This window comes from Oncorhynchus keta, chromosome 17, assembly GCF_023373465.1.
Source record: "Oncorhynchus keta strain PuntledgeMale-10-30-2019 chromosome 17, Oket_V2, whole genome shotgun sequence".
Classification (NCBI taxonomy): domain Eukaryota; kingdom Metazoa; phylum Chordata; class Actinopteri; order Salmoniformes; family Salmonidae; genus Oncorhynchus; species Oncorhynchus keta.
The window spans coordinates 59,305,302-59,330,841 of record NC_068437.1 but is presented as its reverse complement, the minus strand read 5'-3'; the positions used below and the strand labels follow the sequence as shown (position 1 = coordinate 59,330,841).

The 25,540-nt window shown below is 45.6% G+C and overlaps 2 protein-coding genes across 5 annotated transcripts in view; both read left to right on the top strand.

The window, feature by feature from the left end:
- incenp (inner centromere protein) overlaps nucleotides 1–5,865 on the top strand; it is a 14,933-nt gene extending 9,068 nt beyond the window's left edge. For 3 of the 4 annotated variants that reach the window (XM_052466760.1, XM_052466762.1, XM_052466759.1), the window contains 8 exons: nucleotides 889–1,119; nucleotides 2,342–2,464; nucleotides 3,292–3,449; nucleotides 3,658–3,754; nucleotides 3,977–4,201; nucleotides 4,771–4,827; nucleotides 5,179–5,332; nucleotides 5,539–5,865. In XM_052466760.1, coding sequence (XP_052322720.1) covers nucleotides 889–1,119; nucleotides 2,342–2,464; nucleotides 3,292–3,449; nucleotides 3,658–3,754; nucleotides 3,977–4,201; nucleotides 4,771–4,827; nucleotides 5,179–5,332; nucleotides 5,539–5,765 — 1,272 coding nt within the window. In that variant the 3' untranslated portion in view covers nucleotides 5,766–5,865. The remainder of the gene's footprint in view (nucleotides 1–888; nucleotides 1,120–2,341; nucleotides 2,465–3,291; nucleotides 3,450–3,657; nucleotides 3,755–3,976; nucleotides 4,202–4,770; nucleotides 4,828–5,178; nucleotides 5,333–5,538) is intronic. The other variant, XM_052466761.1, reaches the window with a different exon arrangement.
- Nucleotides 5,866–6,397: 532 nt separating this feature from the next.
- LOC127908420 (ferritin, heavy subunit-like) lies at nucleotides 6,398–20,637 on the top strand. The gene is made up of 5 exons (XM_052466781.1): nucleotides 6,398–6,551; nucleotides 14,142–14,247; nucleotides 14,630–14,776; nucleotides 16,267–16,392; nucleotides 19,743–20,637. Exons 2-5 carry the CDS (start codon nucleotides 14,146–14,148, stop codon nucleotides 19,893–19,895), a joined length of 528 nt encoding a protein of 175 aa, XP_052322741.1. The 5' UTR covers nucleotides 6,398–6,551; nucleotides 14,142–14,145; the 3' UTR covers nucleotides 19,896–20,637.
- The last annotated feature ends 4,903 nt before the right edge of the window (nucleotides 20,638–25,540 follow it).

Sequence of the window (25,540 nt, the reverse complement as noted above, 5' to 3'; positions counted from 1 at the left end):
TCTCTCTTCCATAGAAAATAATACCATGGGCTCTCTTTCCATAGAAAATAATACCATGGTCTCTCTTTCCATAGAAAATAATACCATGGGCTCTCTTTCCATAGAAAATAATACCATGGGCTCTCTTTCCATAGAAAATAATACCATGGGCCTCTTTCCATAGAAAATAATACCATGGGCTCTCTTTCCATAGAAAATAATACCATGGGCTCTCTTTCCATAGAAAATAATACCATGGGCTCTCTTTCCATAGAAAATAATACCATGGGCTCTCTTTCCATAGAAAATAATACCATGGGCTCTCTTTCCATAGAAAATAATACCATGGGCTCTCTTTCCATAGAAAATAATACCATGGGCTCTCTTTCCATAGAAAATAATACCATGGGCTCTCTTTCCATAGAAAATAATACCATGGGCTCTCTTCCATAGAAAATAATACCATGGGCTCTCTTCCATAGAAAATAATACCATGGGCTCTCTTTCCATAGAAAATAATACCATGGGCTCTCTTTCCATAGAAAATAATACCATGGGCTCTCTTTCCATAGAAAATAATACCATGGGCTCTCTTTCCATAGAAAATAATACCATGGGCTCTCTTTCCATAGAAAATAATACCATGGGCTCTCTTTCCATAGAAAATAATACCATGGGCTCTCTTTCCATAGAAAATAATACCATGGGCTCTCTTTCCATAGAAAATAATACCATGGGCTCTCTTTCCATAGAAAATAATACCATGGGCTCTCTTTCCATAGAAAATAATACTACCACGGATTTCACTCCGTCCCAAATGAGATGCCACTAGAACGCTAAAAAATATATATATTTATTATTTTTATGCCATGTAACTATATCAGATTACTAAGTGTAATCTTCTTCTAGGAAAGAGAACGCCTGAAACTGGAAGCACTAAAGAAGAAGCAAGAGCAAGAAGACGAGAGGAAGAAGAAGATGGAGGAAGAGAAGAGGAGAAAACAGGAGGAGATGAAGAAGAAGAGGGATGAACGGCTGCGGAGGGTAGTCGAGGCCCGGGTGAAGGAAGAACAGAAAGAGGAGGAGAAGAAGAAGAAGATTGAGCAGAAAATGCTCCAGATTGACGAGAAACACGACAAGGTGAGACGTTGACGAGAGACGCGGCGGGGTGAGGTGTTGACGAGAGGGGACGGGGTGAGGCGTTGACGAGAGACGCGACGGGGTGAGGCGTTGACGAGAGGGGACGGGGTGAGGCGTTGACGAGAGGGGACGGGGTGAGGCGTTGACGAGAGGGGACGGGGTGACGGAGACGCGGACGGGGTGAGGCGTTGACGGGGACGGGGGTGAGGCGTTGACGAGAGACGCGACGGGGTGAGGCGTTGACGAGAGACGGGGACGGGGTGAGGCGTTGACGAGAGGACGGGGTGAGGCGTTGACGAGAGACGCGGCGGGGTGAGGCGTTGACGAGAGGGGACGGGGTGAGGCGTTGACGAGAGACGCGGCGGGGTGAGGCGTTGACGAGAGGGGACGGGGTGAGGCGTTGACGAGAGACGGGCGGGGTGAGGCGTTGACGAGAGACGCGGCGGGGTGAGGCGTTGACGAGAGACGCGACGGGGTGAGGCGTTGACGAGAGACGCGGCGGGGTGAGGCGCTGACGAGGACGTTGACGAGAGACGCGGGGGGTGAGGCGTTGACGAGAGACGCGGCGGGGTGAGGCGTTGACGAGAGACGCGACGGGGTGAGGCGTTGACGAGAGACGCGGCGGGGTGAGGCGTTGACGAGAGACGCGACGGGGTGAGACGTTGACGAGAGACGCGGCGGGGTGAGACGTTGACGAGAGACGCGACGGGGTGAGGCGTTGACGAGAGACGCGACGGGGTGAGGCGTTGACGAGAGGGGACGGGGCGGGGTGAGACGTTGACGAGAGACGCGGCGGGGTGAGGCGTTGACGAGGGGGACGGGGCGGGGTGAGACGTTGACGAGAGACGCGGCGGGGTGAGGCGTTGACGAGAGACGCGACGGGGTGAGGCGTTGACGAGAGACGCGGCGGGGTGAGGCGTTGACGAGAGACGCGGCGGGGTGAGGCGTTGACGAGAGGGGACGGGGCGGGGTGAGACGTTGACGAGAGACGCGGCGGGGTGAGACGTTGACGAGAGGGGACGGGGCGGGGTGAGACGTTGGCGCGACTTTACTGAATGACGGACGGAAGACATCTGATGCCGAGGTGAAGCTACAGTAATGGTGGTCCTGTTCATTTTGGGCACAAACCGCCTTGAAATGGAGTGTAAAAGAGGAGAAACTATCTGAACTTATCCAATAGGAAACTAGTTTTTGTAAAACTATCTTCCCCCTGTTCCCGCAGCTGCGAGTGGAGCGCATGGCAGAGGAGAGAGCCAAGAAGAAGGTGGCCACCAAACGCCAGGAGGAGCTGGAACTGAGGAGGAAGATGGAGGAGGACGTCAGGAGGAAGAAGATTCAACAGTCTGTAAGACACTCCTGTTTCCTACTTTCTATTTATTAGTAGTAGTATGATTTATTTTTTAGTGGGCAGATATAGGAGGGGTAGACGGAATGCCGCCCGTAGGGGGGGGGGGGGTAGACGGAATGCCGCCCGTAGCGGGGGTAGAATCCGTACCCACTCTTGACCCATTGATAGTGGAATTTCTATAGTTCCTATGTGTTTTGTAGCCAAAAACAAATTCGCACTCAATTCTAATTCATTAATGATTTGTAAGTTCATTAATTATGCATGAAGTAGATTGAGACCAGTCTTAAAAGCCAAGGTAATAATGTTTAATTCCAGAGAGTACTAAATGCATACACACATTTCCACAGGTTATAAACTGAAAATGACGCTAGCGTTTCAAACGTTCTATTTCACAAGCAGAGGGGCCCCTAGCTTTTGAGCCTTCGCGTTATCAGCACGAAGTCAAGGCCAGTCAGTATAAATCAACATTCTCGACAATCTGGAGATGGCCCGTTCCCACCACCTGAGATTTGTACACATGAATGGACTAAGGAACAGACCTTCATTGTTACTAAACTCCTGACTACATTATATACAATTGGGAATGGGAGCAAGAGAGAAAATTCATATGTACAATACATTATAGCATTTGGACTAGTCAGTTCTGATTGGAATGTATACATAATTAGTCATTTCAACCATAATTTCCTCTATCACCCATTAATGTCCAAACTGCAGCATTGCTCGCTAGACCAGCCCCAAGGACAGCCATTTTGTTATTAAAAAAATGGAATGCCTCTTGAAGGTGCTGCATGTGGTTGTTAAATGTTTGACCCTTGACCCAGGAGGAGGAGGAGAAGCGTCAGCAGGAGCTGCAGGCGAAGAGGAGAGCCGAAGAAGAGCAGGAGAGGGCTCGTAAGATGGCCGAGGCCCGACGAGCCCTGGAGCTGAAGAAAGAACTAGAGAGAGAACTGGAGAGAGAGAGACAAGCATCTGCTGAGAGGTAGTTTTCCTGTCAACTTTTGATGAATGGGAAGTGTTTATTTTCTTATGGAATTACGACAACTGTAAAATGGCCTTTCATTATTAATTAGTTTGATCTTCTATTAAACTGGCATTGTTACTGTTGATGTTCGAAGCTTTGGACTGTGAATGGTTTGGTTTAATGTGGAGACGGAGAAGGCTGTTGCTGAATATTGTGTCTGTCACAGGGAGCGGGTAGAGCGAGAGAAGGCCATTGCTCTTCAGAGAGACGTGGAGAAAGCTGCCCGGGAGAAGGAGAGGAGAGAGTTGGAGAAGAGGAAGAGGGTAAGTCTTCAACCATACCTGTCTTGTTTGGATTAACCATTAATTTAACATGTCTGTTCCTGGTCTTAAACATTGTGTAGACTTGGTTTTTAAGGTACTTTCAGGTTTGTACATAACATTTAAAAGGTGTTAATATTGGGGACTTTGTACATGTACGCTTTCGGTTAGAAGACATTAACGGCAGGTTGAAGTACTAATGAGACGTTTTTATTCTGTCAATAGGAGGAGCAACAGAGGCAGGCTGAGGAGGAGAGACAGCGAGAAGCTGAGAGACTCGCTGAGCGACAGCGAGAAGCTGAGAAACTCGCTGAGCGACAGCGAGAAGCTGAGAAACTCGCTGAGCGACAGCGAGAAGCTGAGAAACTCGCTGAGCGACAGCGAGAAGCTGAGAAACTCGCTGAGCGACAGCGAGAAGCCGCTAAGAGCCACCTGACTGCTGAAGTTCAGGTGAGAACACTTCTCTACTTTGACAGGTAAAAAGTAGGGCAGGGAGCATCAACTAGATCAACCCCTGGGTCCATTTAGTTTTCTTGTGGGAGGTGGTCGTGGGGCCGGAAGATGATTACAAATAATGGGTTTAGTCCAAATTGACCGCAAGAGGCCCAAACGGATATTTGACTAAAACAGAATAATTTCAAACCTTGCTTACATGTGTATATGATCACATCTCTATTACGCGTGGAGGGATACCTGGGAATTGATTCCTAAATTAAAAATCACTTTGGTGCTGATTTCCTGGTGTCTTATCCAACAATGACAGTTTGTTGGCCCGCCAGTAGGGGAAGATGTGGGATTGGCCCCAACATATGACTATAACGAGGGGAGCATTGTTTTTAATGTAAACATTTGTTTGTTTTTCCTATTTGTCCCTTGGGGCTGGAAGGAGTTGATGCCTATGGGGTTGTCAGTAATGATTTTCCTAATCTTTGCAAAGTGTTGTGTATCTCATAGGCCTATATTGATCCTGTGGTAGATTTACAGATGTTCGTGTGCACTTCTCCTGTTCCCGCCTATAGGTGTTGAAGACGCCTGTAGGGAAGGGAGGAGTCCTCAACGTCACTGTGGATATCGAGGTATGGATCACACTCTCGGTAGAGCTTGCAACGCCAGGGGTTGTTGGGTTCGATTCCCCGGGGCCACCCATACGTAAAATGTACGCAAACTATGACTAAGTCGCTTTGGATAAAAGCATCTGATAAGTGGAAGTAGGAGATGAGGACTCTCAATATGATATACTCTAATGTTGCTGGACCTACTTTTATCAGTCCAACCTTGGCTGGGTGTAGAAATCACACCAACTTGGTCTATTTGAATTCTAAGAGAAGAAGTCCCTGATTTGTCTTCTTGTCCTTGCAGCAGAAATCCCTGATCTGTCTTCTTGTCCTTGCAGCAGAAATCCCTGATTTGTCTTCTTGTCCTTGCAGCAGTCTCCCCAGTCGTATGAGATCACTCCTAAAGGGGGGAACAAGCCCGTTGTTCTCAACACCAACCCTGAGGACTATGGGATGGATCAGAACAGTGATGACTCTACTGATGACGAATCTGCACCGAGGAAACCCATCCCCACGTGGGCTGAGGGTACGTTTGACTGACTTTAGACCTTGTGGCAACACGCGGTGCATAACGCCTCCACACAAGGCCTCGTTTATGCCTTTCACTGTGCTTTTTTAAATTATTATTTTTAACCTTTATTTAAAAAACAAAGTGCTAGCTTTTTATAACTACAAGACCCAAGGCCTTAGTCACGATGCTAAAGTGTGAACCCCTTCTTCCCTCCCCTCTAGGCAACCAGCTGAAGCAGTCTATGATGAAGCAATATTTTCACCCAGCTGACGTGGACTCTCACTACGGGGCGATTGAACCCCCAAAGCTGGATCGCATCTTCTGCAAGAGCAAACCTCGCTACTTTAAACGTACCAGCTCTGCTGTCTGGCACTCGCCGCCCGAATGGGAGCTCTACCCCTTAAGCACTGGGATAAAATGGTTTTATTTTATTTTTTCATTTTGGTAATGTTTGTTCTTTCATGTATTGTGTTAGGATTCCTAGCTGGCGGACACTTGAAGGGGAAGTGTAAGGAATATAGAACCTTTTTTTTTCTTTTTAAAAATTCTTTAAAAAAATAAATCTTGTATACATTTTTACATTTCTTCTGAATAAATGGATATAACATCTCCACAACTTTTGAAGATGGTCGTTTAAAAATAAAAGTTCACATGAAGGGAAATCCATTAACTATTTGACAGGCAAGGATCACAACTTGAAGGTAACTAACTGTACAACCAATTATTATTTTATAAGGGAATGAGGGGGTAAAACATGAGCTACTCGTCTGTGCAGAAATACTTAACCACACAACGTTATTCTATATAGTGTAATAATCTCATTTACAAATAAAATAAATTTTCTGCACATTGAAAAAGGAATTGGGCATATCTCATACATACAAGTAGCTCACAGATGTGAATACAGATATAATCACTTGTGACTCCAATATTTAGAGAGCTCTAGATATGCATTTATTGAATTATGGTTTTATATGCGTTAACGAGCACTACATTCTGTTTTATTTCTGAATATGGAGATGGGACAACACAGGATCAACAATGAACATGTTTTGGCAAGTGTTGAGGACTTTTATTTTGAAAAGTGTACGCTGACTAGTACGTGATGCCGTAGTCCGTCAGAAACCACTGTCACCCAGTCAACACAGCGTTTTATTTATTTCACCTTTTATTTAACTGGGCAAGTGGATACCATTTGGACGGAGTCGACCGGCAAAAAAAAAGCGTTCCCGAGGTAGTTTACGGTGTTTTATACCTGCATGACTAGTTGTATAATATTATTATTATTACCAGGCTGTATGCGTTGCATTTATTTGTCGGGCCACTTTTTGCAGCTCTGCTACTAGACGTTTACCTGTTCGCGACAATAACCTTGAGAGTCCCGTTTAATAAGCGCCTTGTCATGAGTAGCCAACTAAACGTTGTTTTAACGTCAAAAATATCCGACCCGTTTCTCCAAAAACATTATTATTGTTCTTTAACGGACGACGACGTAAAACCGCCGTATTATCCGGCATATTCAAACGGGGTTTTAAGAAATATATTGCCTTCAACAGTGTTATCTTGTGATCAAGCCATCAATGTTTTAGGGTTATTTTATTTTGGGGTGTCGTAAAAAAATAAAATGTCCGCTAACGGGTTTAGCAATTAGCATGTTTTGTCATTTCAGTGGAAATACTAACCTTTACTACGATCAGCCTTTTCGTTTAGCAACAAAAGTGTCCCGTATTATCGGACAGTTATTGACCACCTTTACTATTTTGTTCAATTACAACATATATCTGGTATTTTTTTTTTTTGTTCAAAAAAGAGAGAGACCCAGCCTGGGGATCCTAAGAGATTGGATAAGAGCGTCTGCTAAATGACTTAAATGTAAATGGTTGATTATAGTAAATATATTAGTTGACTTTCCAAGTACAAATCACTTTGCCTGTTCTACTTTATATTGCGTTGCACCGGTGCGCCCTCGTGTAGTAAGGTTCTTCATCAACCTCCTTCAGTGTTGTAACTAAATAATGTCTCTTTATTTTACACGTTAATCTTATGGTTTGAGAAAAGTAGATACGTTTAATACTAACATGAGTATGCTGAATATTAAATGGTGTGTAAGTGTCTGCTCTGTCGCGCAGTCGAATTGTACAATATACAGCGCGTCCCACAAAATGTGTGTGTTGATGGCGGAAGTCTACATACACCTGAGCCAAATTTAAACTCCGTATTTTCACAATTCCTGACATTTTAATCCTAGTAAAAATTCCCTGTCTTAGGTCAGTTAGGATCACCACTTTATTTTAAGAATGTGAAATGTCAGAATAATAGTAGAGAATCTTTTCTTTCGTCACATTCCCAGTGGGTCAGGAGTTTACATACACTCAATTAGTATTTGGTAGCATTACCTTTAAATGGTTTAACTTCGGTCAAACGTTTCAGGTAGCCTTCCACAAGCTTCCCACAATAAGTTGGGTGAATTTTGACCCATTCCTCCTGACAGAGCTAGTGTAACTGAGTCAGGTTTGTAGGCCTCCTTGCTCGCACACACTTTTTCAGTTCTGCCACAAATGATCTATAGGATTGAGGTCAGGGCTTTGTGATGGAAACTCCAATACCTTGACTTTGTTGTCCTTAAGCCATTTTGCCACAACATTGGAAGTATGCTTGGGGTCATTGTCCATTTGGAAGACCCATTTGCAAACAAGCTTTAACTTCCTGACTGATGTCTTGAGATGTTGCTTCAATATAACCACATAATGTTCCTTCCTCATGATGCCATCTATTTTGTGAAGTGCACTAGTCCCTTCTGCAGCAAAGCACCCCCACAACATGATGCTGCCACCCCCGTGCTTCACGGTTGGGATGGTGTTCTTTGGCTTGCAAGCCTCCCCCTTTTTCCTCCAAACATAACGATGGTCATTATGGCCAAACGGTTCTATTTTTGTTTCATGACCAGAGGACATTTCTCCAAAAAGTACAGTCTTTGTCCCCATGTGCAGTTGCAAACCGTAGTCTGGCTTTTTTATGGCGGTTTTGGAGCAGTTGCTTCTTCCTCGCTCAGCTGGCTTTCAGGTTATGTCGATATAGGACTCGTTTTATTGTGGATATCGATACTTTTGTACCTGTTTCCTCCAGCATCTTCACAAGGTCCTTTGCTGTTGTTCTGGGATTGATTTGCACTTTTCACACCAAAGTACGTTCATCTCTAGGAGACAGAACGCGTCTCCTTCCTGTGAGGTATGACGGCTGCGTGGTCCCATGATGTTTATACTTACGTACTATTGTTTGTACAGATGAACGTGGTACTTTCAGGCGTTTTGAAATTTCTCCCAAGGATGAACCAGACTTGTGGAGGTCTACAATTTTTTTCCTGAAGTCTTGGCTGATTTCTTTTGATTTTCCCATGATGTCAAGCATGAATTATAAGTGAAATAATCTCTCTGTAAACAATTTTTGGACAAAATACTTGTGTCATTCACAAAGTAGATGTCCTAACCGACTTCCCAAAACTATAGTTTGTTAACAAGACATTTGTGGAGTGGTTGAAAAAAATAGTTTTAATGACTACAACATAAGTGTATGTAAACTGTATAATCAAGATGTTGACACGGTTATAAATGTTTTTTAATTGAAATAATAGTGTCCTTCAAAATGTGCTTTTGTCAAAGAATCCTCCATTTGCAGCCTTACAGATCTTTGGCGTTCTAGTTGTCAATTTGTTGTTGTAACGGATGTGAAACGGCTAGCTTAGTTAGCGGTGGTGCGCGCTAAATAGCGTTTCAATCGGTGACCTTGAAGTAGTTGGTTCCCCTTTGCTCTGCAAGGGCCGCGGCTTTTGTGGAGCGATGGGTAAAACGATGCTTCGTGGGTGACTGTTGTTGATGTGTGCAGAGGGTCCCTGGGGTTCGCGCCCGGGTATGTGCGAGGGGACGGCCTAAAGTTATACTCTGACATTGAGGAAGTAGAAATGGGTTGTTCGCAAACGAGTCGGCTTTTGTAAGTGAACGTTGGGATCCGGCTCGCCTATCAGAAGAGCCAAATCTTTTTTTTTAATAAAAATCTTTAAAAATAAAAAAAATGTAATGAATAGAATTTACTATTTGAAAGAACAAAAACGGTATAGGCCTAAATGCACAACAGCCTCACCTGTTGTTCCTGTCAGACGCAGTGTCAACCAATGAGCCAAAGATGTGTGAGGGAGGGCCGAGCCAACTCACTCAGTCACACACTTAGCAGCTGAGGAGAGAGAGGAAGGACAGCTGTGAAAACGAGTCGGAAGCACAGTAGCATTTGGATGCATTTTAATAATATAGACTATGTTAGAGCACAGTGTAGTATTTGCCAAAACAAAATCTCATATAAAGCCGGTTCTACGCACAACCTACACCAGCATATGTGAACTGTGCACCCAACTGTGAAGCTGTAGCGGAGCTTCCAGAAACTAGCGGGCCTGCTAGTGATAGTGGTGGAGCCAGAACCTCCACACGTGGAGATGTATCCACTCAGTCAAGTAGGCCTGCTAGTGATAGTGGTGGAGCCAGCACCTCCACACGTGGAGATGTATCCACTCAGTCAAGTAGACCTGCTAGTGATAGTGGTGGACCCAGAACCTCCACACGTGGAGATGTATCCACCAGTCAAGTAGGCCTGCTAGTGATAGTGGCGGAGCCAGCACCTCCACACGTGGAGATATATCCACTCAGTCAAGTAGGCCTGCTAGTGATAGTGGTGGAGCCAGAACCTCCACACGTGGAGATGTATCCACTCAGTCAAGTAGGCCTGCTAGTGATAGTGGTGGAGCCAGAACCTCCACACGTGGAGATGTATCCACTCAGTCAAGTAGGCCTGCTAGTGATAGTGGCGGAGCCAGCACCTCCACACGTGGAGATGTATCCACTCAGTCAAGTAGGCCTGCTAGTGATAGTGGTGGAGCCAGAACCTCCACACGTGGAGATGTATCCACTCAGTCAAGTAGACCTGCTAGTGATAGTGGTGGAGCCAGAACCTCCACACGTGGAGATGTATCCACTCAGTCAAGTAGGCCTGCTAGTGATAGTGGTGGAGCCAGAACCTCCACACGTGGAGATGTATCCACTCAGTCAACTAGACCTGCTAGTGATAGTGGTGGAGCCAGAACCTCCACACGTGGAGATGTATCCACTCAGTCAAGTAGGCCTGCTAGTGATAGTGGTGGAGCCAGAACCTCCACACGTGGAGATGTATCCACTCAGTCAAGTAGGCCTGCTAGTGATAGTGGTGGAGCCAGAACCTCCACACGTGGAGATGTATCCACTCAGTCAACTAGACCTGCTAGTGATAGTGGTGGAGCCAGAACCTCCACACGTGGAGATGTATCCACTCAGTCAACTAGACCTGCTAGTGATAGTGGTGGAGCCAGAACCTCCACACGTGGAGATGTATCCACTCAGTCAACTAGACCTGCTAGTGATAGTGGTGGAGCCAGAACCTCCACACGTGGAGATATATCCACTCAGTCAACTAGACCTGCTAGTGATAGTGGTGGAGCCAGAACCTCCACACGTGGAGATGTGACCTACTCCGCGACCCACAGCAACACAGTCTTCTATGGACCAGTTTATGCCAAAGTCTATGTCTGTAGCAAAACAAGGCCACATTGATATTGCATTGGCTAAAATGATTGCCACCGATTTCCAGCCATTTTCGATCGTGGAGGACTAAATCCAATGTACACAATTCCAAACAGGAAACTCCTTTCAAAATCACTTATTCCACAACAGTACGAGAACACACAGGCTTCAGTGTGGGAAGGAGTCCAAAAGCTACTGCAGTTTGCCTTACCACTGACTGCTGGACATCAGGGGTAACCACTTCTGACATGTCTGTTACATGTCACTTCATTGAAGATGGTTTGATGTCAAGCGGTCTTCTGGACTGCTTTTGAGTTCAGCGACAGACTCACCTCAGAGAACTTGGAAGAGGAACTGTTGAGAGTGGCCAGAGAATGGCAAGTTAGATGGAAAAGTGGTCTGTTGTGTTAGCGACAATGCAGCGAACATAACCAAAGCCATGAATATGTTAAAATGGACCCATCATCCATGTCTTCCCCACACAATCATCCTGATTGTAAGAGATGCTCTGGGGTGATGAAGCCCACTCTGGACAAAGTGAAAGCAGCTGTGGAATATTTCCACAAGAGCACAGTAGGTGCTGAAAAACTAATCGTCTACACAATGCTAGATGGGAGATGCCTGAGCTGAGGCCTAAACAAGACTAAACAAGACTACAAGGTGGAATTCAACGTTTTATATGATGAAGTGGTTTCTTGAGTCAAAGGATGACATCATCTCTACCCTGGCCATTGTCAATGCGCCTGTTGATGCTCTGACCCAAGAGGAATGGGAGGTGGAGGAGGAGGTGTGCAGAGCCCTGTTGATGCTCTGACCCAAGAGGAACGGGAGGTGGTGGACGAGGTGTGCAGAGTCCTGTTGATGCTCTGACCCAAGAGGAATAATGGGAGGTGGTGGAGGAGGTGTGCAGAGTCCTGTTGATGCTCTGACCCAAGAGGAACGGGAGGTGGTGGAGGAGGTGTGCAGAGTCCTGTTGATGCTCTGACCCAAGAGGAACGGGAGGTGGTGGACGAGGTGTGCAGAGTCCTGTTGATGCTCTGACCCAAGAGGAACGGGAGGTGGTGGACGAGGTGTGCAGAGTCCTGCAACCCTTTGAGCAGGTCACTGTGGAGATCAGCGGAGAGAGGTACAGTAAGCACTTATTACTACATCACTATTTAATCCAGTATTATATATGTATACGAGCAGTAGATGAGAATGTAGTATCAGTAGACAAAAACATGAACCTGAACTAATAAGTTACCTGTTCTCTTTTTCAGCTATGTGACAGCCTCACAAATGATACTCCTGTGTAAGGGTCTGCAGCCAATCACAGCCAGCCGCCAGAGAGAAGAAAATGTAACCACAGGACAGAGTTGATGGACACCCTGTGTTCATCAACGGCCAGGAAGATACACCGAATGGAATATAATATATATATACACACTTTGTTTATATACATTAAAAAGTTATACTTTAAATGCAAATGTTTCACAGTGTTCTTTTTCATAACAAACCACAGCATTTGTAAATACATTGTTGTTAAGCTAGAGTATGATTTAATGTAATAAATTAATTAGAATTGTTTTAACACCAATCATAGTCAAACTATCGCAAACTGACTTGAAAAATACTTGAAAAAATACACACACAAAAAATAAAAAAATTAAAGAGCCGTTTGGGAGCCAAAAGAGCCGACGCTTTTTGGTGAGCTGAGCCGAACGAACTGGCTCTCTGAAAATAGCCAGAATGCCCATCACTAATCTGAGGAGATTTCACCCCATGTTTCCGGAAGCCCCTCCCACAAATTGGATTGGCTTGATGGGCCCTTCTTACGTACCATACGATCAAGCTGCTCCCACAACAGCTCAAAAGGGTTGAGATCTGGTGACTCTGCTGGCCACTCCATTATAGACAGAATACCAGCTGACTGCTTCTTCCCTACATAGCTCTTACATAGTTTGGAGCTGTGCTTTGGGTCATTGTCCTGTTGTAGGAGGAAATTGGCTCCAATTAAGGTCCGTCCACAGGGTATGGCATGGTGTTGCAAAATGGAGTGATAACCTTCCTTCTTCAAGATCCCTTTTACCCTGTACAAATCTCCCACTTTACCACCACCAAAGCACCCCCAGACCAACACATTGCCTCCCCCAGACCAACACATTGCCTCCCCCAGACCAACACATTGCCTCCCCCAGACCATCACATTGTCTCCCCCAGACCATCACATTGTCTCCCCCAGACCATCACATTGCCTCCACCAGACCATCACATTGCCTCCACCAGACCATCACATTGCCTCCCCAGACCATCACATTGCCTCCACCAGACCATCACATTGCCTCCCCCAGACCATCACATTGCCTCCCCCAGACCATCACATTGCCTCCACCAGACCATCACATTGCCTCCACCAGACCATCACATTGCCTCTTGACAGATGGCGTCAAGTACTAAACTCTTTACATTTTTTCTGCGTCTCACGAATGATCCGAACACCTCAAACTTAGATTCGTCTCTCCATAACACTTTTTTCTCCAATCTTCCTCTGTCCAGTGTCTGTGTTCTTTTGCCCATCCTAATCTTTTATTTTTATTGGCCAGTCTGAGATATGGTTTTTCTTTGCAACTCTGCCTAGAAGGTCAGCATCCCGGATTCGCCTCTTCACTGTTGATGTTGAGACTTGTGTTTTGCGGTTACTATTTAATGAAGCTGCCAGTTGAGGACTTGTGAGGCGTCTGTTTCTCAAACTAGACACTCTAATGTACTTGTCCTCTTGCTCAGTTGTGCACCGGGGCCTCCCACTCCTCTTTCTATTCTTGTTAGAAACAGTTTGCGCTGTTCTGTGAAGGGAGTAGTACACAGCGCTGTATGAGATCTCACAAAAGCCTCCATTTCTCAGAACAAGAATAGACTGACGAGTTTCAGAAGAAAGATCTTTGTTTCCTGCCATTTTGAGCCTGTAATCAAATCCAGAAATGCTGATGCTCCAGATACTCAACTAGACAGTTTTATTGCTTCTTTAATGAGAACAACAGTTTTCAGCTGTGCTAACATAATTGCAAAAGTGTTTTCTAATGATCAATTAGCCTTTTAAAATGATGAACTTGGATTAGCTAACACAACGTGCCATTGGAACACAGGAGTGATGGTTGCTGATAATTGTCGTCTGTCTGTCTCTGTCTGTCTGTCTGTCTGTCTGTCTGTCTGTCTGTCTGTCTGTCTGTCTCTGTCTCTCTTTCCAGAACCATGACATCCCAGGTGCGACAGAACTTCCACCCGGAATGTGAGGCTGCCATCAACAGGCAGATCAACCTGGAACTGTATGCTTCTTATGTATACCTGTCTATGGTGAGACCAATAGAGCTGTTTGTCTCTCATAATTAATATATATTTGTCTGGTCTATTATTTAAACACAGTGAATATAGCAATGCATGTCCATAGCAAGACATTGCTGTGTCTTCCCTGTACTTAAATAGTACCAAAAGAGAATGGGTTCAATTTGGGATTGGATCGCAAGTTAAATGAGAAATTGGATCAATTCTCATTGACCCATCTCTAGCACAGGGAGACATGAGTTAAATTTAGACTATATCTAATCATGAACTATATTAACTATAGAACATTTCACACAGGCAAACTACAACTCAAAGTTCTGCAGGATGGTGTTGGCCAGTTGACAGTTGTTCGTGACACTTCCACTTTTGTCTTGTACGTGTTTTTGTCTCCTAGGGCTACTACTTTGACAGAGACGACAAATCCCTTCCCAACTTTTCCAAGTTCTTCCTGACTCAGTCCAAGGAGGAGAAGGAGCATGCTGAGAAACTGATGAGTCAACAGAACCAGAGAGGAGGACGCATCTTTCTCCAGGACATCAAGGTATAAATAAACTCAGCAGCCCCCGAGGGGTTATGTTACCTTATACAGGGCTTCATATTGATTAGACTAGCGGCCATTTTGCCTTCTCTTGTCTGAACATTTAAGTCCACAGAATATATGCCACTAACAGGGTGCGTCTCCACTAACAGGGTGCGTCTCCACTAACAGGGTGCGTCCCCACTAACAGGGTGCGTTGCCACTAACAGGGTGCGTCCCCACTAACAGGGTGCGTTGCCACTAACAGGGTGCGTCCCCACTAACAGGGTGCGTCTCCACTAACAGGGTGCGTCGCCACTAACAGGGTGCGTCACCACTAACAGGGTGCGTCTCCACTAACAGGGTGCGTCTCCACTAACAGGGTGCGTCTCCACTAACAGGGTGCGTCTCCACTAACAGGGTGCGTCTCCACTAACAGGGTGCGTCTCCACTAACAGGGTGCGTCACCACTAACAGGGTGCGTCCCCACTAACAGGGTGCGTCCCCACTAACAGGGTGCGTCCCCACTAACAGGGTGCGTCCCCACTAACAGGGTGCGTCCCCACTAACAGGGTGCGTCTCCACTAACAGGGTGCGTCCCCACTAACAGGGTGCGTCGCCACTAACAGGGTGCGTCGCCACTAACAGGGTGCGTCCCCACTAACAGGGTGCGTCCCCACTAACAGGGTGCGTCCCCACTAACAGGGTGCGTCCCCACTAATAGGGTGCGTCCCCACTAACAGGGTGCGTCGCCACTAACAGGGTGCGTCCCCACTAACAGGGTGCGTCCCCACTAACAGGGTGCGTCCCCACTAACAGGGTGCGTCCCCACTAACAGGGTGCGTCCCCACTAACAGGGTGCGTCGCCACTAACAGGGTGCGTCCCCACTAACAGGGTGCGTCCCCACTAACAGGGTGCGTCCCCACTAACAGGGTGCGTCCCCACTAACAGGGTGCGTCCCCACTAACAGGGTGCGTCCCCACTAACAGGGTGCGTCTCCACTAACAGGGTGCGTCCCCACTAACAGGGTGCGTCCCCACTAACAGGGTGCGTCTCCACTAACAGGGTGCGTCTCCACTAACAGGGTGCGTCCCCACTAACAGGGTGCGTCTCCACTAACAGGGTGCGTCCCCACTAACAGGGTGCGTCCCCACTAACAGGGTGCGTCACCACTAACAGGGTGCGTCCCCACTAACAGGGTGCGTCACCACTAACAGGGTGCGTCTCCACTAACAGGGTGCGTCTCCACTAACAGGGTGCGTCCCCACTAACAGGGTGCGTCCCCACTAACAGGGTGCGTCCCCGATCTCATTATTTATCATATGTGTGTATCTGTTGTATGGTCCCTGTTGTTAATGCTGAACACTGACTGCACTACACACACTTCCTAATTGGGACAATAAAGAGATTGATTGATTGATAGGTTCAACATATTGCCACCATTTAATGGGCTCTGGCAGTTTGATTCATGGATATTCATAATTAGAATCAACTTTTTCTCTGTATGTTTCAGAAACCTGACAGAGATGAGTGGGGCAGTGGGTTGGAGGCCTTGGAGTGTGCCCTACAGCTGGAGAAGAGTGTCAACCAGTCTCTACTGGACCTGCACAAAGTAGCCGTAGAGCGCAATGACCCGCACGTGAGTTAAACACAGTTCACGGGGACAGTTTCCAGGACACCAATTAATTCATTAGTCACAGACTAAAAATAACTTTCAATTTTCAAGTAAGGTTCTCTTGTGAGCATGCTTTTTAGCAGGGTTGGGGTCAATTCCATTTTAATTCGAGTCCATTCAGAAAGTAAACTAAATTCCGATTCCACATTTCAAATCAAATTATATTTGTCACATGCGCCGAATATAACAGGTGTAGACCTTACCGTGAAATGCTTACTTTACAAGCCCTTAAACAACAATGCAGTTCAAGAAATAGAGTTAATAAAATATTTACTAAATAAACTAAAGTAAGATTACATAACAATAACGAGGCTATAGACAGGGGGTACCGTAACCGAGTCAATATGTGCAAGTTAGTAGAGGTAATTTGTACATGTAGGTAGGGGAAAATAAACAACAAGTAGCAGCAGAGTAAAAAACGAAAGAGGGTCAATGTAAATAGTCTGGTTGGCCATCTGATTAATTGTTCAGGAGTCTTATGGCCTGGGGGTAGAAGCTGTTAAGGAGCCTTTTGGACCTAGACTTGGTGCTTCGGTACTGCTTGCCGTGCGGTAGCAGAGAGAACAGTCTATGACTTGGATGACTGGAGTCTTTGAAAATGTTTTGGGCCTTCCTCTGACACCGCCTGGTGTAGAGGTCCTGGATTGCAGGAGCTTGGCCCAGTGATGTATTGGGCCATACACACTACTACCCTCTGTAGCGCCATGCGGTCGGGTGCCGAGCAGTTGCCATACCAGGCGGTGATGCAACCAGCCAGGATGCTTTTGATGGTCCAGCTGTAGAATTTCTTGAGGATCCTGGGGCCAATGCCAAATATTTTCAATCTCCTGAGGGGGAAAAGGTTTTGTCTTGCCCTGTTCACGACTGTCTTGATGTGTTTGGACCATGATAGTTAATATATAATAATAATATAATATATGCCATTTAGCAGATGCTTTTATCCAAAGCGACTTACAGTCATGTGTGCATACATTCTACGTATGGGTGGTCCCGGGAATCGAACCCACTACCCTGGCGTTACAAGCGCCATGCTCTACCAACTGTGCCACAGAAGGACCAACAGAAGTTCGTTGGTGATGTTGACACCAAAGAACTTAAAACTCTTGACCCGCTCCGACCCGGCCTGTTCTGCCCTCATTTTCCGACAGTCCACGATCAGGTCCTTTGTCTTGCTCGCATTGAGGGAGAAGTTGTTGTCCTGGCACCACACTGCCAGGTCTCTGACCTCCCTATAGGCTGTCTCATCGTTGTCGGTGATCAGGCCTACCACTGGTGTTGTCAGCAAACTTAATGAGGGTGTTGGACTTGAGCCAGGCCACGAAGTCGTGGGTGAACTGGGAGTACAAGAGGGGACTAAGCACACACCCCTGAGGGTCCCCGGTGTTGAGGAGCAGCGTGGCAGATGTGTTGTTGCCTACCCTTACCACCTGGGGTGGCCCGTCAGGAAGTCCAGTATTCAGATGCAGAGGGAGGTGTTTAGTATCAGAGTCTTTAGCTTGATGAGCTTTGTGGGAACTGGTGTTGATCGCTGAGCTGTGGTCAATGAACAGCATTCTCACATAGGTGTTCCTTTGTCCAGGTGGAAAAGGGCAGTGTGGAGTGCGATTGAGATTGCGTAATCTGTGGATCTGTTGGGGCGGTACATGAATTGGAGTGGGTCTAGGGTTTCCGGGATGATGGTGTTGATGTGAACCATGACCAGCCTTTCAAAGCACTTCATAGCTACCGACGTTGAGTGTAGTCATTTAGGCAGGTTACCTACATTCTTCGGTACAGGGACTATAATGGTCTGCTTGAAACATGTAGGTATTACAGACTTGATCAGGGAGAGGTTGAAAATGTCAGTGAAGACATTTGCCACTTGGTCCGCACATGCTCTGAGTACACGCCCTGGTAATCCGTCAGGCCCCGCGGACTTGTGAATGTTGACCACATCGGTAGTAGGATTGTATTGACGCTTTGCCGCCTGTTTGGTTTGTTGGATTTCTGTTCGGATTAGTGTCCCACTCCTTGAAAGTGGCAGCTCTAGCCTTTAGCTGGATGCGGATGTTGCCTGTAATCCATGGCTTCTGGTTGGGATATGTACGTACAGTCACTGTGAGGATGAAGTCCTTGATGCACTTATTGATGAAGCCGATGACTGAGGTGGTGTATTCCTCAATGCCATTGGATGAATCCTGGAACATATTCCAGTCAGTGCTGCAAAACAGTCCTGTAGCTTAGCATCCTCGTCATCTGACCACTTCCATATTGAGTAAGTCACAGGTACTTCCTGCTTTTAGTTTTTGCTTGTAAGGAGGAATCAGGAGGATGAAATTATGGTCAGATTTGCCAAATGGAGGAAAGCTTTGTACGTGTCTGTGTGTGGAGTAAAGCCTAGAGTTTTTTTCTTCATCTGGTTGCACATGTGACATGCTGGTAGAAATGAGGTTAAATGGATTTAAGTTCTGGATGAGCGTTTTCCTGTTTGCTTATGGCCTTATACAGCTTATTGAGTGCGGTCTTATTGCCTGCATTGGTTTGGTGGTAAATAGTGTGGTCTACAGCTTAACATAAGGTACTCTACCTCAGGCGAGCAATACCTCGAGACTTCTTTAATATTAGACATTGCGCACCAGCTGTTATTGAGAAATAGACACACACTCCCACCACTCGCCCTACCAGACGTAGCTGCTCTGTCCTGCCGATGCACGGAAAACGCAGCCAGCTCTATATTATCTGTGTCAGTCGTTCAGCCAGTGATGATCGGTGAAACATAAGTTGTTACAGTTGTTAATGTCCCGTTGTTAGGCTAGTCTCGGCCGGATATCTAGTTTATTCTCCAGTGGCCAATAGAACCGATGGTAGTGGTGATTCACTCAGTCACCTCCGAATCCTCACAAGGCACCTCGACCTTTGCCCTCTGTATCTCCGTCTTTTCTTCACGCGAATGACGGGGATTTGGACCTGGTCTCCGGGAAGCAGTATATCCTTTGCATGGGACTCATTAAAAAAAAATAATCTTTGTCCAGTTCGAGGTGAGGCGATTGCTGTTCTGATTTCCAGCAGCTCTTTTTGGTCATAAGAGACGGTAGCAGCAACTTTATGTACAAAATATGTGTTTAAAATACGCCATTATATATTTTCCTCATTGAAGAGAATTGGAATTGAAATTTCAGTGTTCTTCCTTAATTGGCTGGAATTTAAACGGAATGGACTCCAACCCTGCTGTTTATAGCCTGGATGCTTAATCTGTGTCAGGGAAAAAACCCAGTGTCTGTTCGGAGATTTTATCTCTTTCCTAATGACCGAAACAAAAACCTTTCCTCCCTCAGATGTGTGACTTCATAGAGACCCACTATCTGGATGAGCAGGTCAAGTCTATCAAGGAGCTGAGTGACTGGGTCACCAACCTGCGTCGCATGGGTGCCCCTCAGAACGGCATGGCAGAGTACCTCTTCGACAAACACACCCTGGGGAAGGAGTAGCGGCTGAACATCCCGTCTTTTACTAGGGTCGTGTTCATTAGGGCACACTGTAGCAAAATACGTTGAAACAGGAAACGGCCATTTCTTATTGGATAAATTCAGATTGTAGTACCTCACAGTTTCAGCCCGTTTTGTGACACAACCCATTTTCCCGCCTGCTGGTCAATTTTTCATGTTTGGTCTGTCCTTACGACTGGTAATCTTCTAGCCATTGCTCTATTTACTCTATTTGCTCTATTTACATGACTGCTCTATATCGGGATTTACTTTTTCTATGATCTCCCGGCTGACTTCCAGGCTGTTTGTGCTATCATACCAACTCCTTGTCATTCAGTTTGGCTTGACACATTTCAGCACAAACAGATCTGGGACCAGGCTATATTTTTCCTATGTTTACCTACACTATGTGTCCGTTACAATTGACATGTTTTGCCAAAATAAAGACTTGACTGTTCCCTAGAGATATCTCGTAGCTTGGTGGAGTTTAAAAGTGAGACTGTGGTGAGTAGTACCACGTAACTTCTGTTTTTGTTTGTCTCTACTGCGTTTCATATTTAATTTGTGAAGCCAATATTGAGTGATTGTAGGAAAGACGTTATTTAAAATACCCTTTCCATTCTATTATTTCTCCACAGTTCATTAATTAATCCATTTTAATGAAATTATGTCTATATTTTTGGAATTTGGTCTGTGTCTCTTATCCATTGTAAGGTGATGATATGATGATAAACATTTGAATCACTGTGTGTGTGTTGACTGTGTCAGTATCAGGAGGGTCAGATGTTCATAGCCCAGTGGTTAGAGTGTTGGACTAGTAACCGGAACGTTGCAAGTTCAAACCCCCGAGCTGACAAGGAACAAATCTGTCGTTCTGCCCCTGAACAGGCAGGTTAACTGTTCCTAGACCAGTTAACCCACTGTTCCTAGACCAGTTAACCCACTGTTCCTAGACCAGTTAACCCACTGTTCCTAGACCAGTTAACCCACTGTTCCTAGACCAGTTAACCCACTGTTCCTAGACCAGTTAACCCACTGTTCCTAGGCCAGTTAACCCACTGTTCCTAGGCCAGTTAACCCACTGTTCCTAGACCAGTTAACCCACTGTTCCTAGACCAGTTAACCCACTGTTCCTAGACCAGTTAACCCACTGTTCCTAGACCAGTTAACCCACTGTTCCTAGGCCAGTTAACCCACTGTTCCTAGGCCAGTTAACCCACTGTTCCTAGACCAGTTAACCCACTGTTCCTAGACCAGTTAACCCACTGTTCCTAGACCAGTTAACCCACTGTTCCTAGACCAGTTAACCCACTGTTCCTAGACCAGTTAACCCACTGTTCCTAGACCAGTTAACCCACTGTTCCTAGACCAGTTAACCCACTGTTCCTAGACCAGTTAACCCACTGTTCCTAGACCAGTTAACCCACTGTTCCTAGACCAGTTAACCCACTGTTCCTAGACCAGTTAACCCACTGTTCCTAGGCCAGTTAACCCACTGTTCCTAGGCCAGTTAACCCACTGTTCCTAGACCAGTTAACCCACTGTTCCTAGACCAGTTAACCCACTGTTCCTAGACCAGTTAACCCACTGTTCCTAGACCAGTTAACCCACTGTTCCTAGACCAGTTAACCCACTGTTCCTAGACCAGTTAACCCCACTGTTCCTAGACCAGTTAACCCACTGTTCCTAGACCAGTTAACCCACTGTTCCTAGACCAGTTAACCCACTGTTCCTAGACCAGTTAACCCACTGTTCCCAGGCCGTCATTGACTTGCCGAGTTAAATAAAGGTAAAAGAAAAATATAAAAACTACATAAGCAAAACAAATTGGATATTTTTGAAAGGTTCATATTTATTACAGAGAAAACATTCAAAATAAGGCTACTCCAGCTAACTATACACAGTATCATTCAGGGCAAGACAATATATGTACATATATATTTTTTTAATACAGCACTTCCTATTCATATGACCACTTGGGTAATGTGTTGCGCCCTCGCTCATAGGGTTGCAAAATACTGGTAACTTTTCCCAAATTCCTGAGTGTTCTAGATATCCTGGTTTGGGGGATTCTCTATTTCCTGCTTAATCCCTCCCAGAGTTCTATAAAACCTGGGAATTTGGGGAAAGTTTCCTGCAACCCTACGAACTACTCATAACAGAGACTTCTAGAATGACATGTCTTGTTTCAAAACGTTTATATTGTACTGGGATTTCGTAACGTGTCAGGCTAATTGATCCCCGTTGAGTAAATTATTCTAGTAGTGTATAGAATAGATATGAGGGGGGATCTGTAGTGTATAGAATAGATATGAGGGGGGATCTGTAATGTATAGAATAGATATGAGGGGGATCAGATATGTAGTGTATAGAATAGATATGAGGGGGGATCTGTAATGTATAGAATAGATATGAGGGGGAATCTGTAATGTATAGAATAGATATGAGGGGGAATCTGTAATGTATAGAATAGATATGAGGGGGGATCTGTAATGTATAGAATAGATATGAGGGGGGATCAGATCTGTAGTGTATAGAATAGATATGAGGGGGGATCTGTAGTGTATAGAATAGATATGGGGGGGTCTGTAATGTATAGAATATATATGAGGGGATCAGATCTGTAATGTATAGAATAGATATGAGGGGGAATCTGTAATGTATAGAATAGATATGAGGGGGATCTGTAATGTATAGAATAAATATGAGGGTATCAGATCTGTAATGTATAGAATAGATATGAGGGGGGATCTGTAGTGTATAGAATAGATATGAGGGGGGATCTGTAGTGTATAGAATAGATATGAGGGGGGATCTGTAGTGTATAGAATAGATATGGGGGATCTGTAATGTATAGAATATATATGAGGGGATCAGATCTGTAATGTATAGAATAGATATGAGGGGGATCAGATCAGTGGTTGAGACCAAGAGGGTTCCCTATTCCTTTTCTAGAGCTGCTGGACAAATAAACACCAGCCTTGGGGTGCGTAAGAAACGGATGATTACAATATAGCAGAAACTAGGGTTGCATAATTCTCAGGTCACTGGGGTCTTCCACTGTCATTTTTTCAACCTGTCCCTGACCCAGTCTGGAATATCTACATGTTTCAAGCAGACCACGATCATCCCTGGGCCTAAGAACGCCAGAATAACCTGCCTACGACACTATCAACATATATCAACATACAGCTGGCTGGTTATACTTCTACACCTGCATTGCTTGCTGTTTGGGGTTTCAGGCTGGGTTTCTGTACAGCACTTTGAGATATCAGCTGATGTACGAAGGGCTATATAAATAAATTTGATTTGATTTGATTTATACGCTGCACTGGCAGGATGGAACAGCGGCAAGAGGACTATGTCTTTTGCAAATAACAGCCGGTGCACGATATCTAAGGAAGTCTCGAGCTATTACTCGCCTGAGGTAGAGTATCTCATGATAAACTGTAGACCACACTACCTACCTAGAGAGTTTTCATCTGTATTCTTCGTAGCTGTTTTAAATACCACCACAGACTGAGGCTGGCACTAACACAGCATTGAATGAGATGTATTCCGCTGTAAGCAAACAAGAAAACGCTCACCAAGAGGTGGCGCTCCTAGTAGCCGGGGACTTTAATGCAGGGAAACTTGAAGCCGTTTTACCAAATTTCTATCAGCATGTTAAATGTGCAACCAGAGAAAAAAACTCTGGATCACCTTTGCTGCACACACAGATGCATACAAACTCTCCCTCCATTTGGCAAATCTGACCATAATTCCATCCTCCTGATTCCTGCATACAAGCAAAAATTAAAGCAGGAAGCACCAGTGACTAGATCAATAAAAAATTGGTCAGATGAAGCAGATGCTAACTGTTTTGCACAGACTGGAATATGTTCCGGGATTCCTCCCATGGCATTGAGGAGTACACCATATCAGTCACTGGCTTCATCAATAAGTGCATCGATGATGTTGTCCCCACAGTGGCGGTACATACCCCATCCAGAAGCCATGGGTTACATGCAACATCCACACTGAGCGAAAGGCTAGAGCTGCCGCTTTCAAGAAGCAGGATTCTAACCCTGACGCTTATAAGAAATCCCGCAATGCCCTCTGACGAACCATCAAACAGGTAAAGCGTCGATACAGGACTAAGATTGAATCATACTACACCGGCTCTGACACTCGTCTGATGTGGCAGGGACTGCAAAACATTACAGACTACGAAAGGAAGCACAGCCGAGAGCTGCCCAGTGACACGAGCTAAACTACTTCTATGCTCGCTTTGAGGCAAATAACACAAACATGCATGAGATCACCAGCTGTTCTGGAAGACTTTGATCACGCTCTCGGCAGCAGATGTGAATAAGACAAAAGGAACACCTACAGTATGTGAGAATGCTGTTCATTGACTACAGCTCAGCGTTCAACACCATAGCTCCTTTCAAGCTCATCACTAAGCTAAGGATCCTGGGACTGAACATCTTCCTCTGCTGCTGGATCCTGGACTTCCTGACGGGCCGCCCCCAGGTGGTAAAGGTAGGCAACAACACATCCGCCACATTGACCCTCACACCCCTCGGATGCGTGCTTAGTCCCCTCCTGTACTCCCTGCTCAACCACGACTGCGTGGCCACATACGAATCCAACACCAATCGTTAAGTTTGCTGACGACGTGACGGTAAGACAGCCTACAGGGAGGTCAAAGACCTGGCAGTGTGGTGCCAGGACAACAACCTCCGTCAACATGGGCAAGACAAAAGGAGCTGATGGTGGACTACAGGAAATGGAGGGCCGAGAACATCCCCCATCCACATAGCTGGAGCCGAGCGGGTTGAGAGCTTCAAGTTCATTTGTGACAACATCACTAAGGAATTATCATGGTCCACACACACCAAGACAGTCATAAAGAGGGCACAACAACACCCATTCCCCTCAGTCATCTGAAAAGATTTGGCATGGGTCCTCAGATCCTCAAAAGGTTAGACAGCTACACCATCGAGACCATCCTGACTGGTTGCGTCACCGCTTGGTATAGCAACTGCTCGGCGACCGACCGCAAGGCGCTACAAAGGGTAGTGCGTACGGCCCAGTACATCACTGGGGCCAGCTGCCCTGTCATCCAGGACATCTAAGCCAGGCGGTGTCAGAGGAAGGCCCAAAATATTGTCAAAGACTCCAGCCACCCAAGTTAGACTCTTCTCTCTGCTACCGGAGCACCACGTTTGGGAACAAAGGGCCCCTGAACAGCTGCTACCCCATAAGACTGCTGAACAGTTGATCAAAACGGACTATTTGCATTGACCCTCTTATTTTATTCTTATTCAAATGTTTTACCCCATAATGAAAAAAGCAAAAACAGGTTTTTAGAAATCTTTGCTTATTTATAAATAAATAAAAAAACTGAAATATCACATTTACATAAGTATTCAGACACTTTACTCAGTACTTTGTTGAAGCACCTTTTGGCAGCGGTTACAGCCTCGAGTCTTCTTGGGTATGACGCTACAAGAGATGTTAGATTGGGTTCAAGTCCGGGCTCTGGCAGGGCCAATCCAAAACATTCATACTTATGTAAATAAGCTATTTCTGTTTTTATTTTTAAATACATTTGCAAACATTTCTAAAAACCTGTTTTTGCTTTGTCATTATAGGGTATTATG

Bases quoted from the DNA above. Each gene is read 5' to 3' on its own strand.
- LOC127908420 (XM_052466781.1), top strand. From the start codon at position 14,146: ATGACATCCCAGGTGCGACAGAACTTCCACCCGGAATGTGAGGCTGCC. The intron at 14,248-14,629 runs GTGAGACCAATA...TTTGTCTCCTAG, and splicing joins CTTATGTATACCTGTCTATG to GGCTACTACTTTGACAGAGA. The intron at 16,393-19,742 runs GTGAGTTAAACA...TTCCTCCCTCAG, and splicing joins TAGAGCGCAATGACCCGCAC to ATGTGTGACTTCATAGAGAC.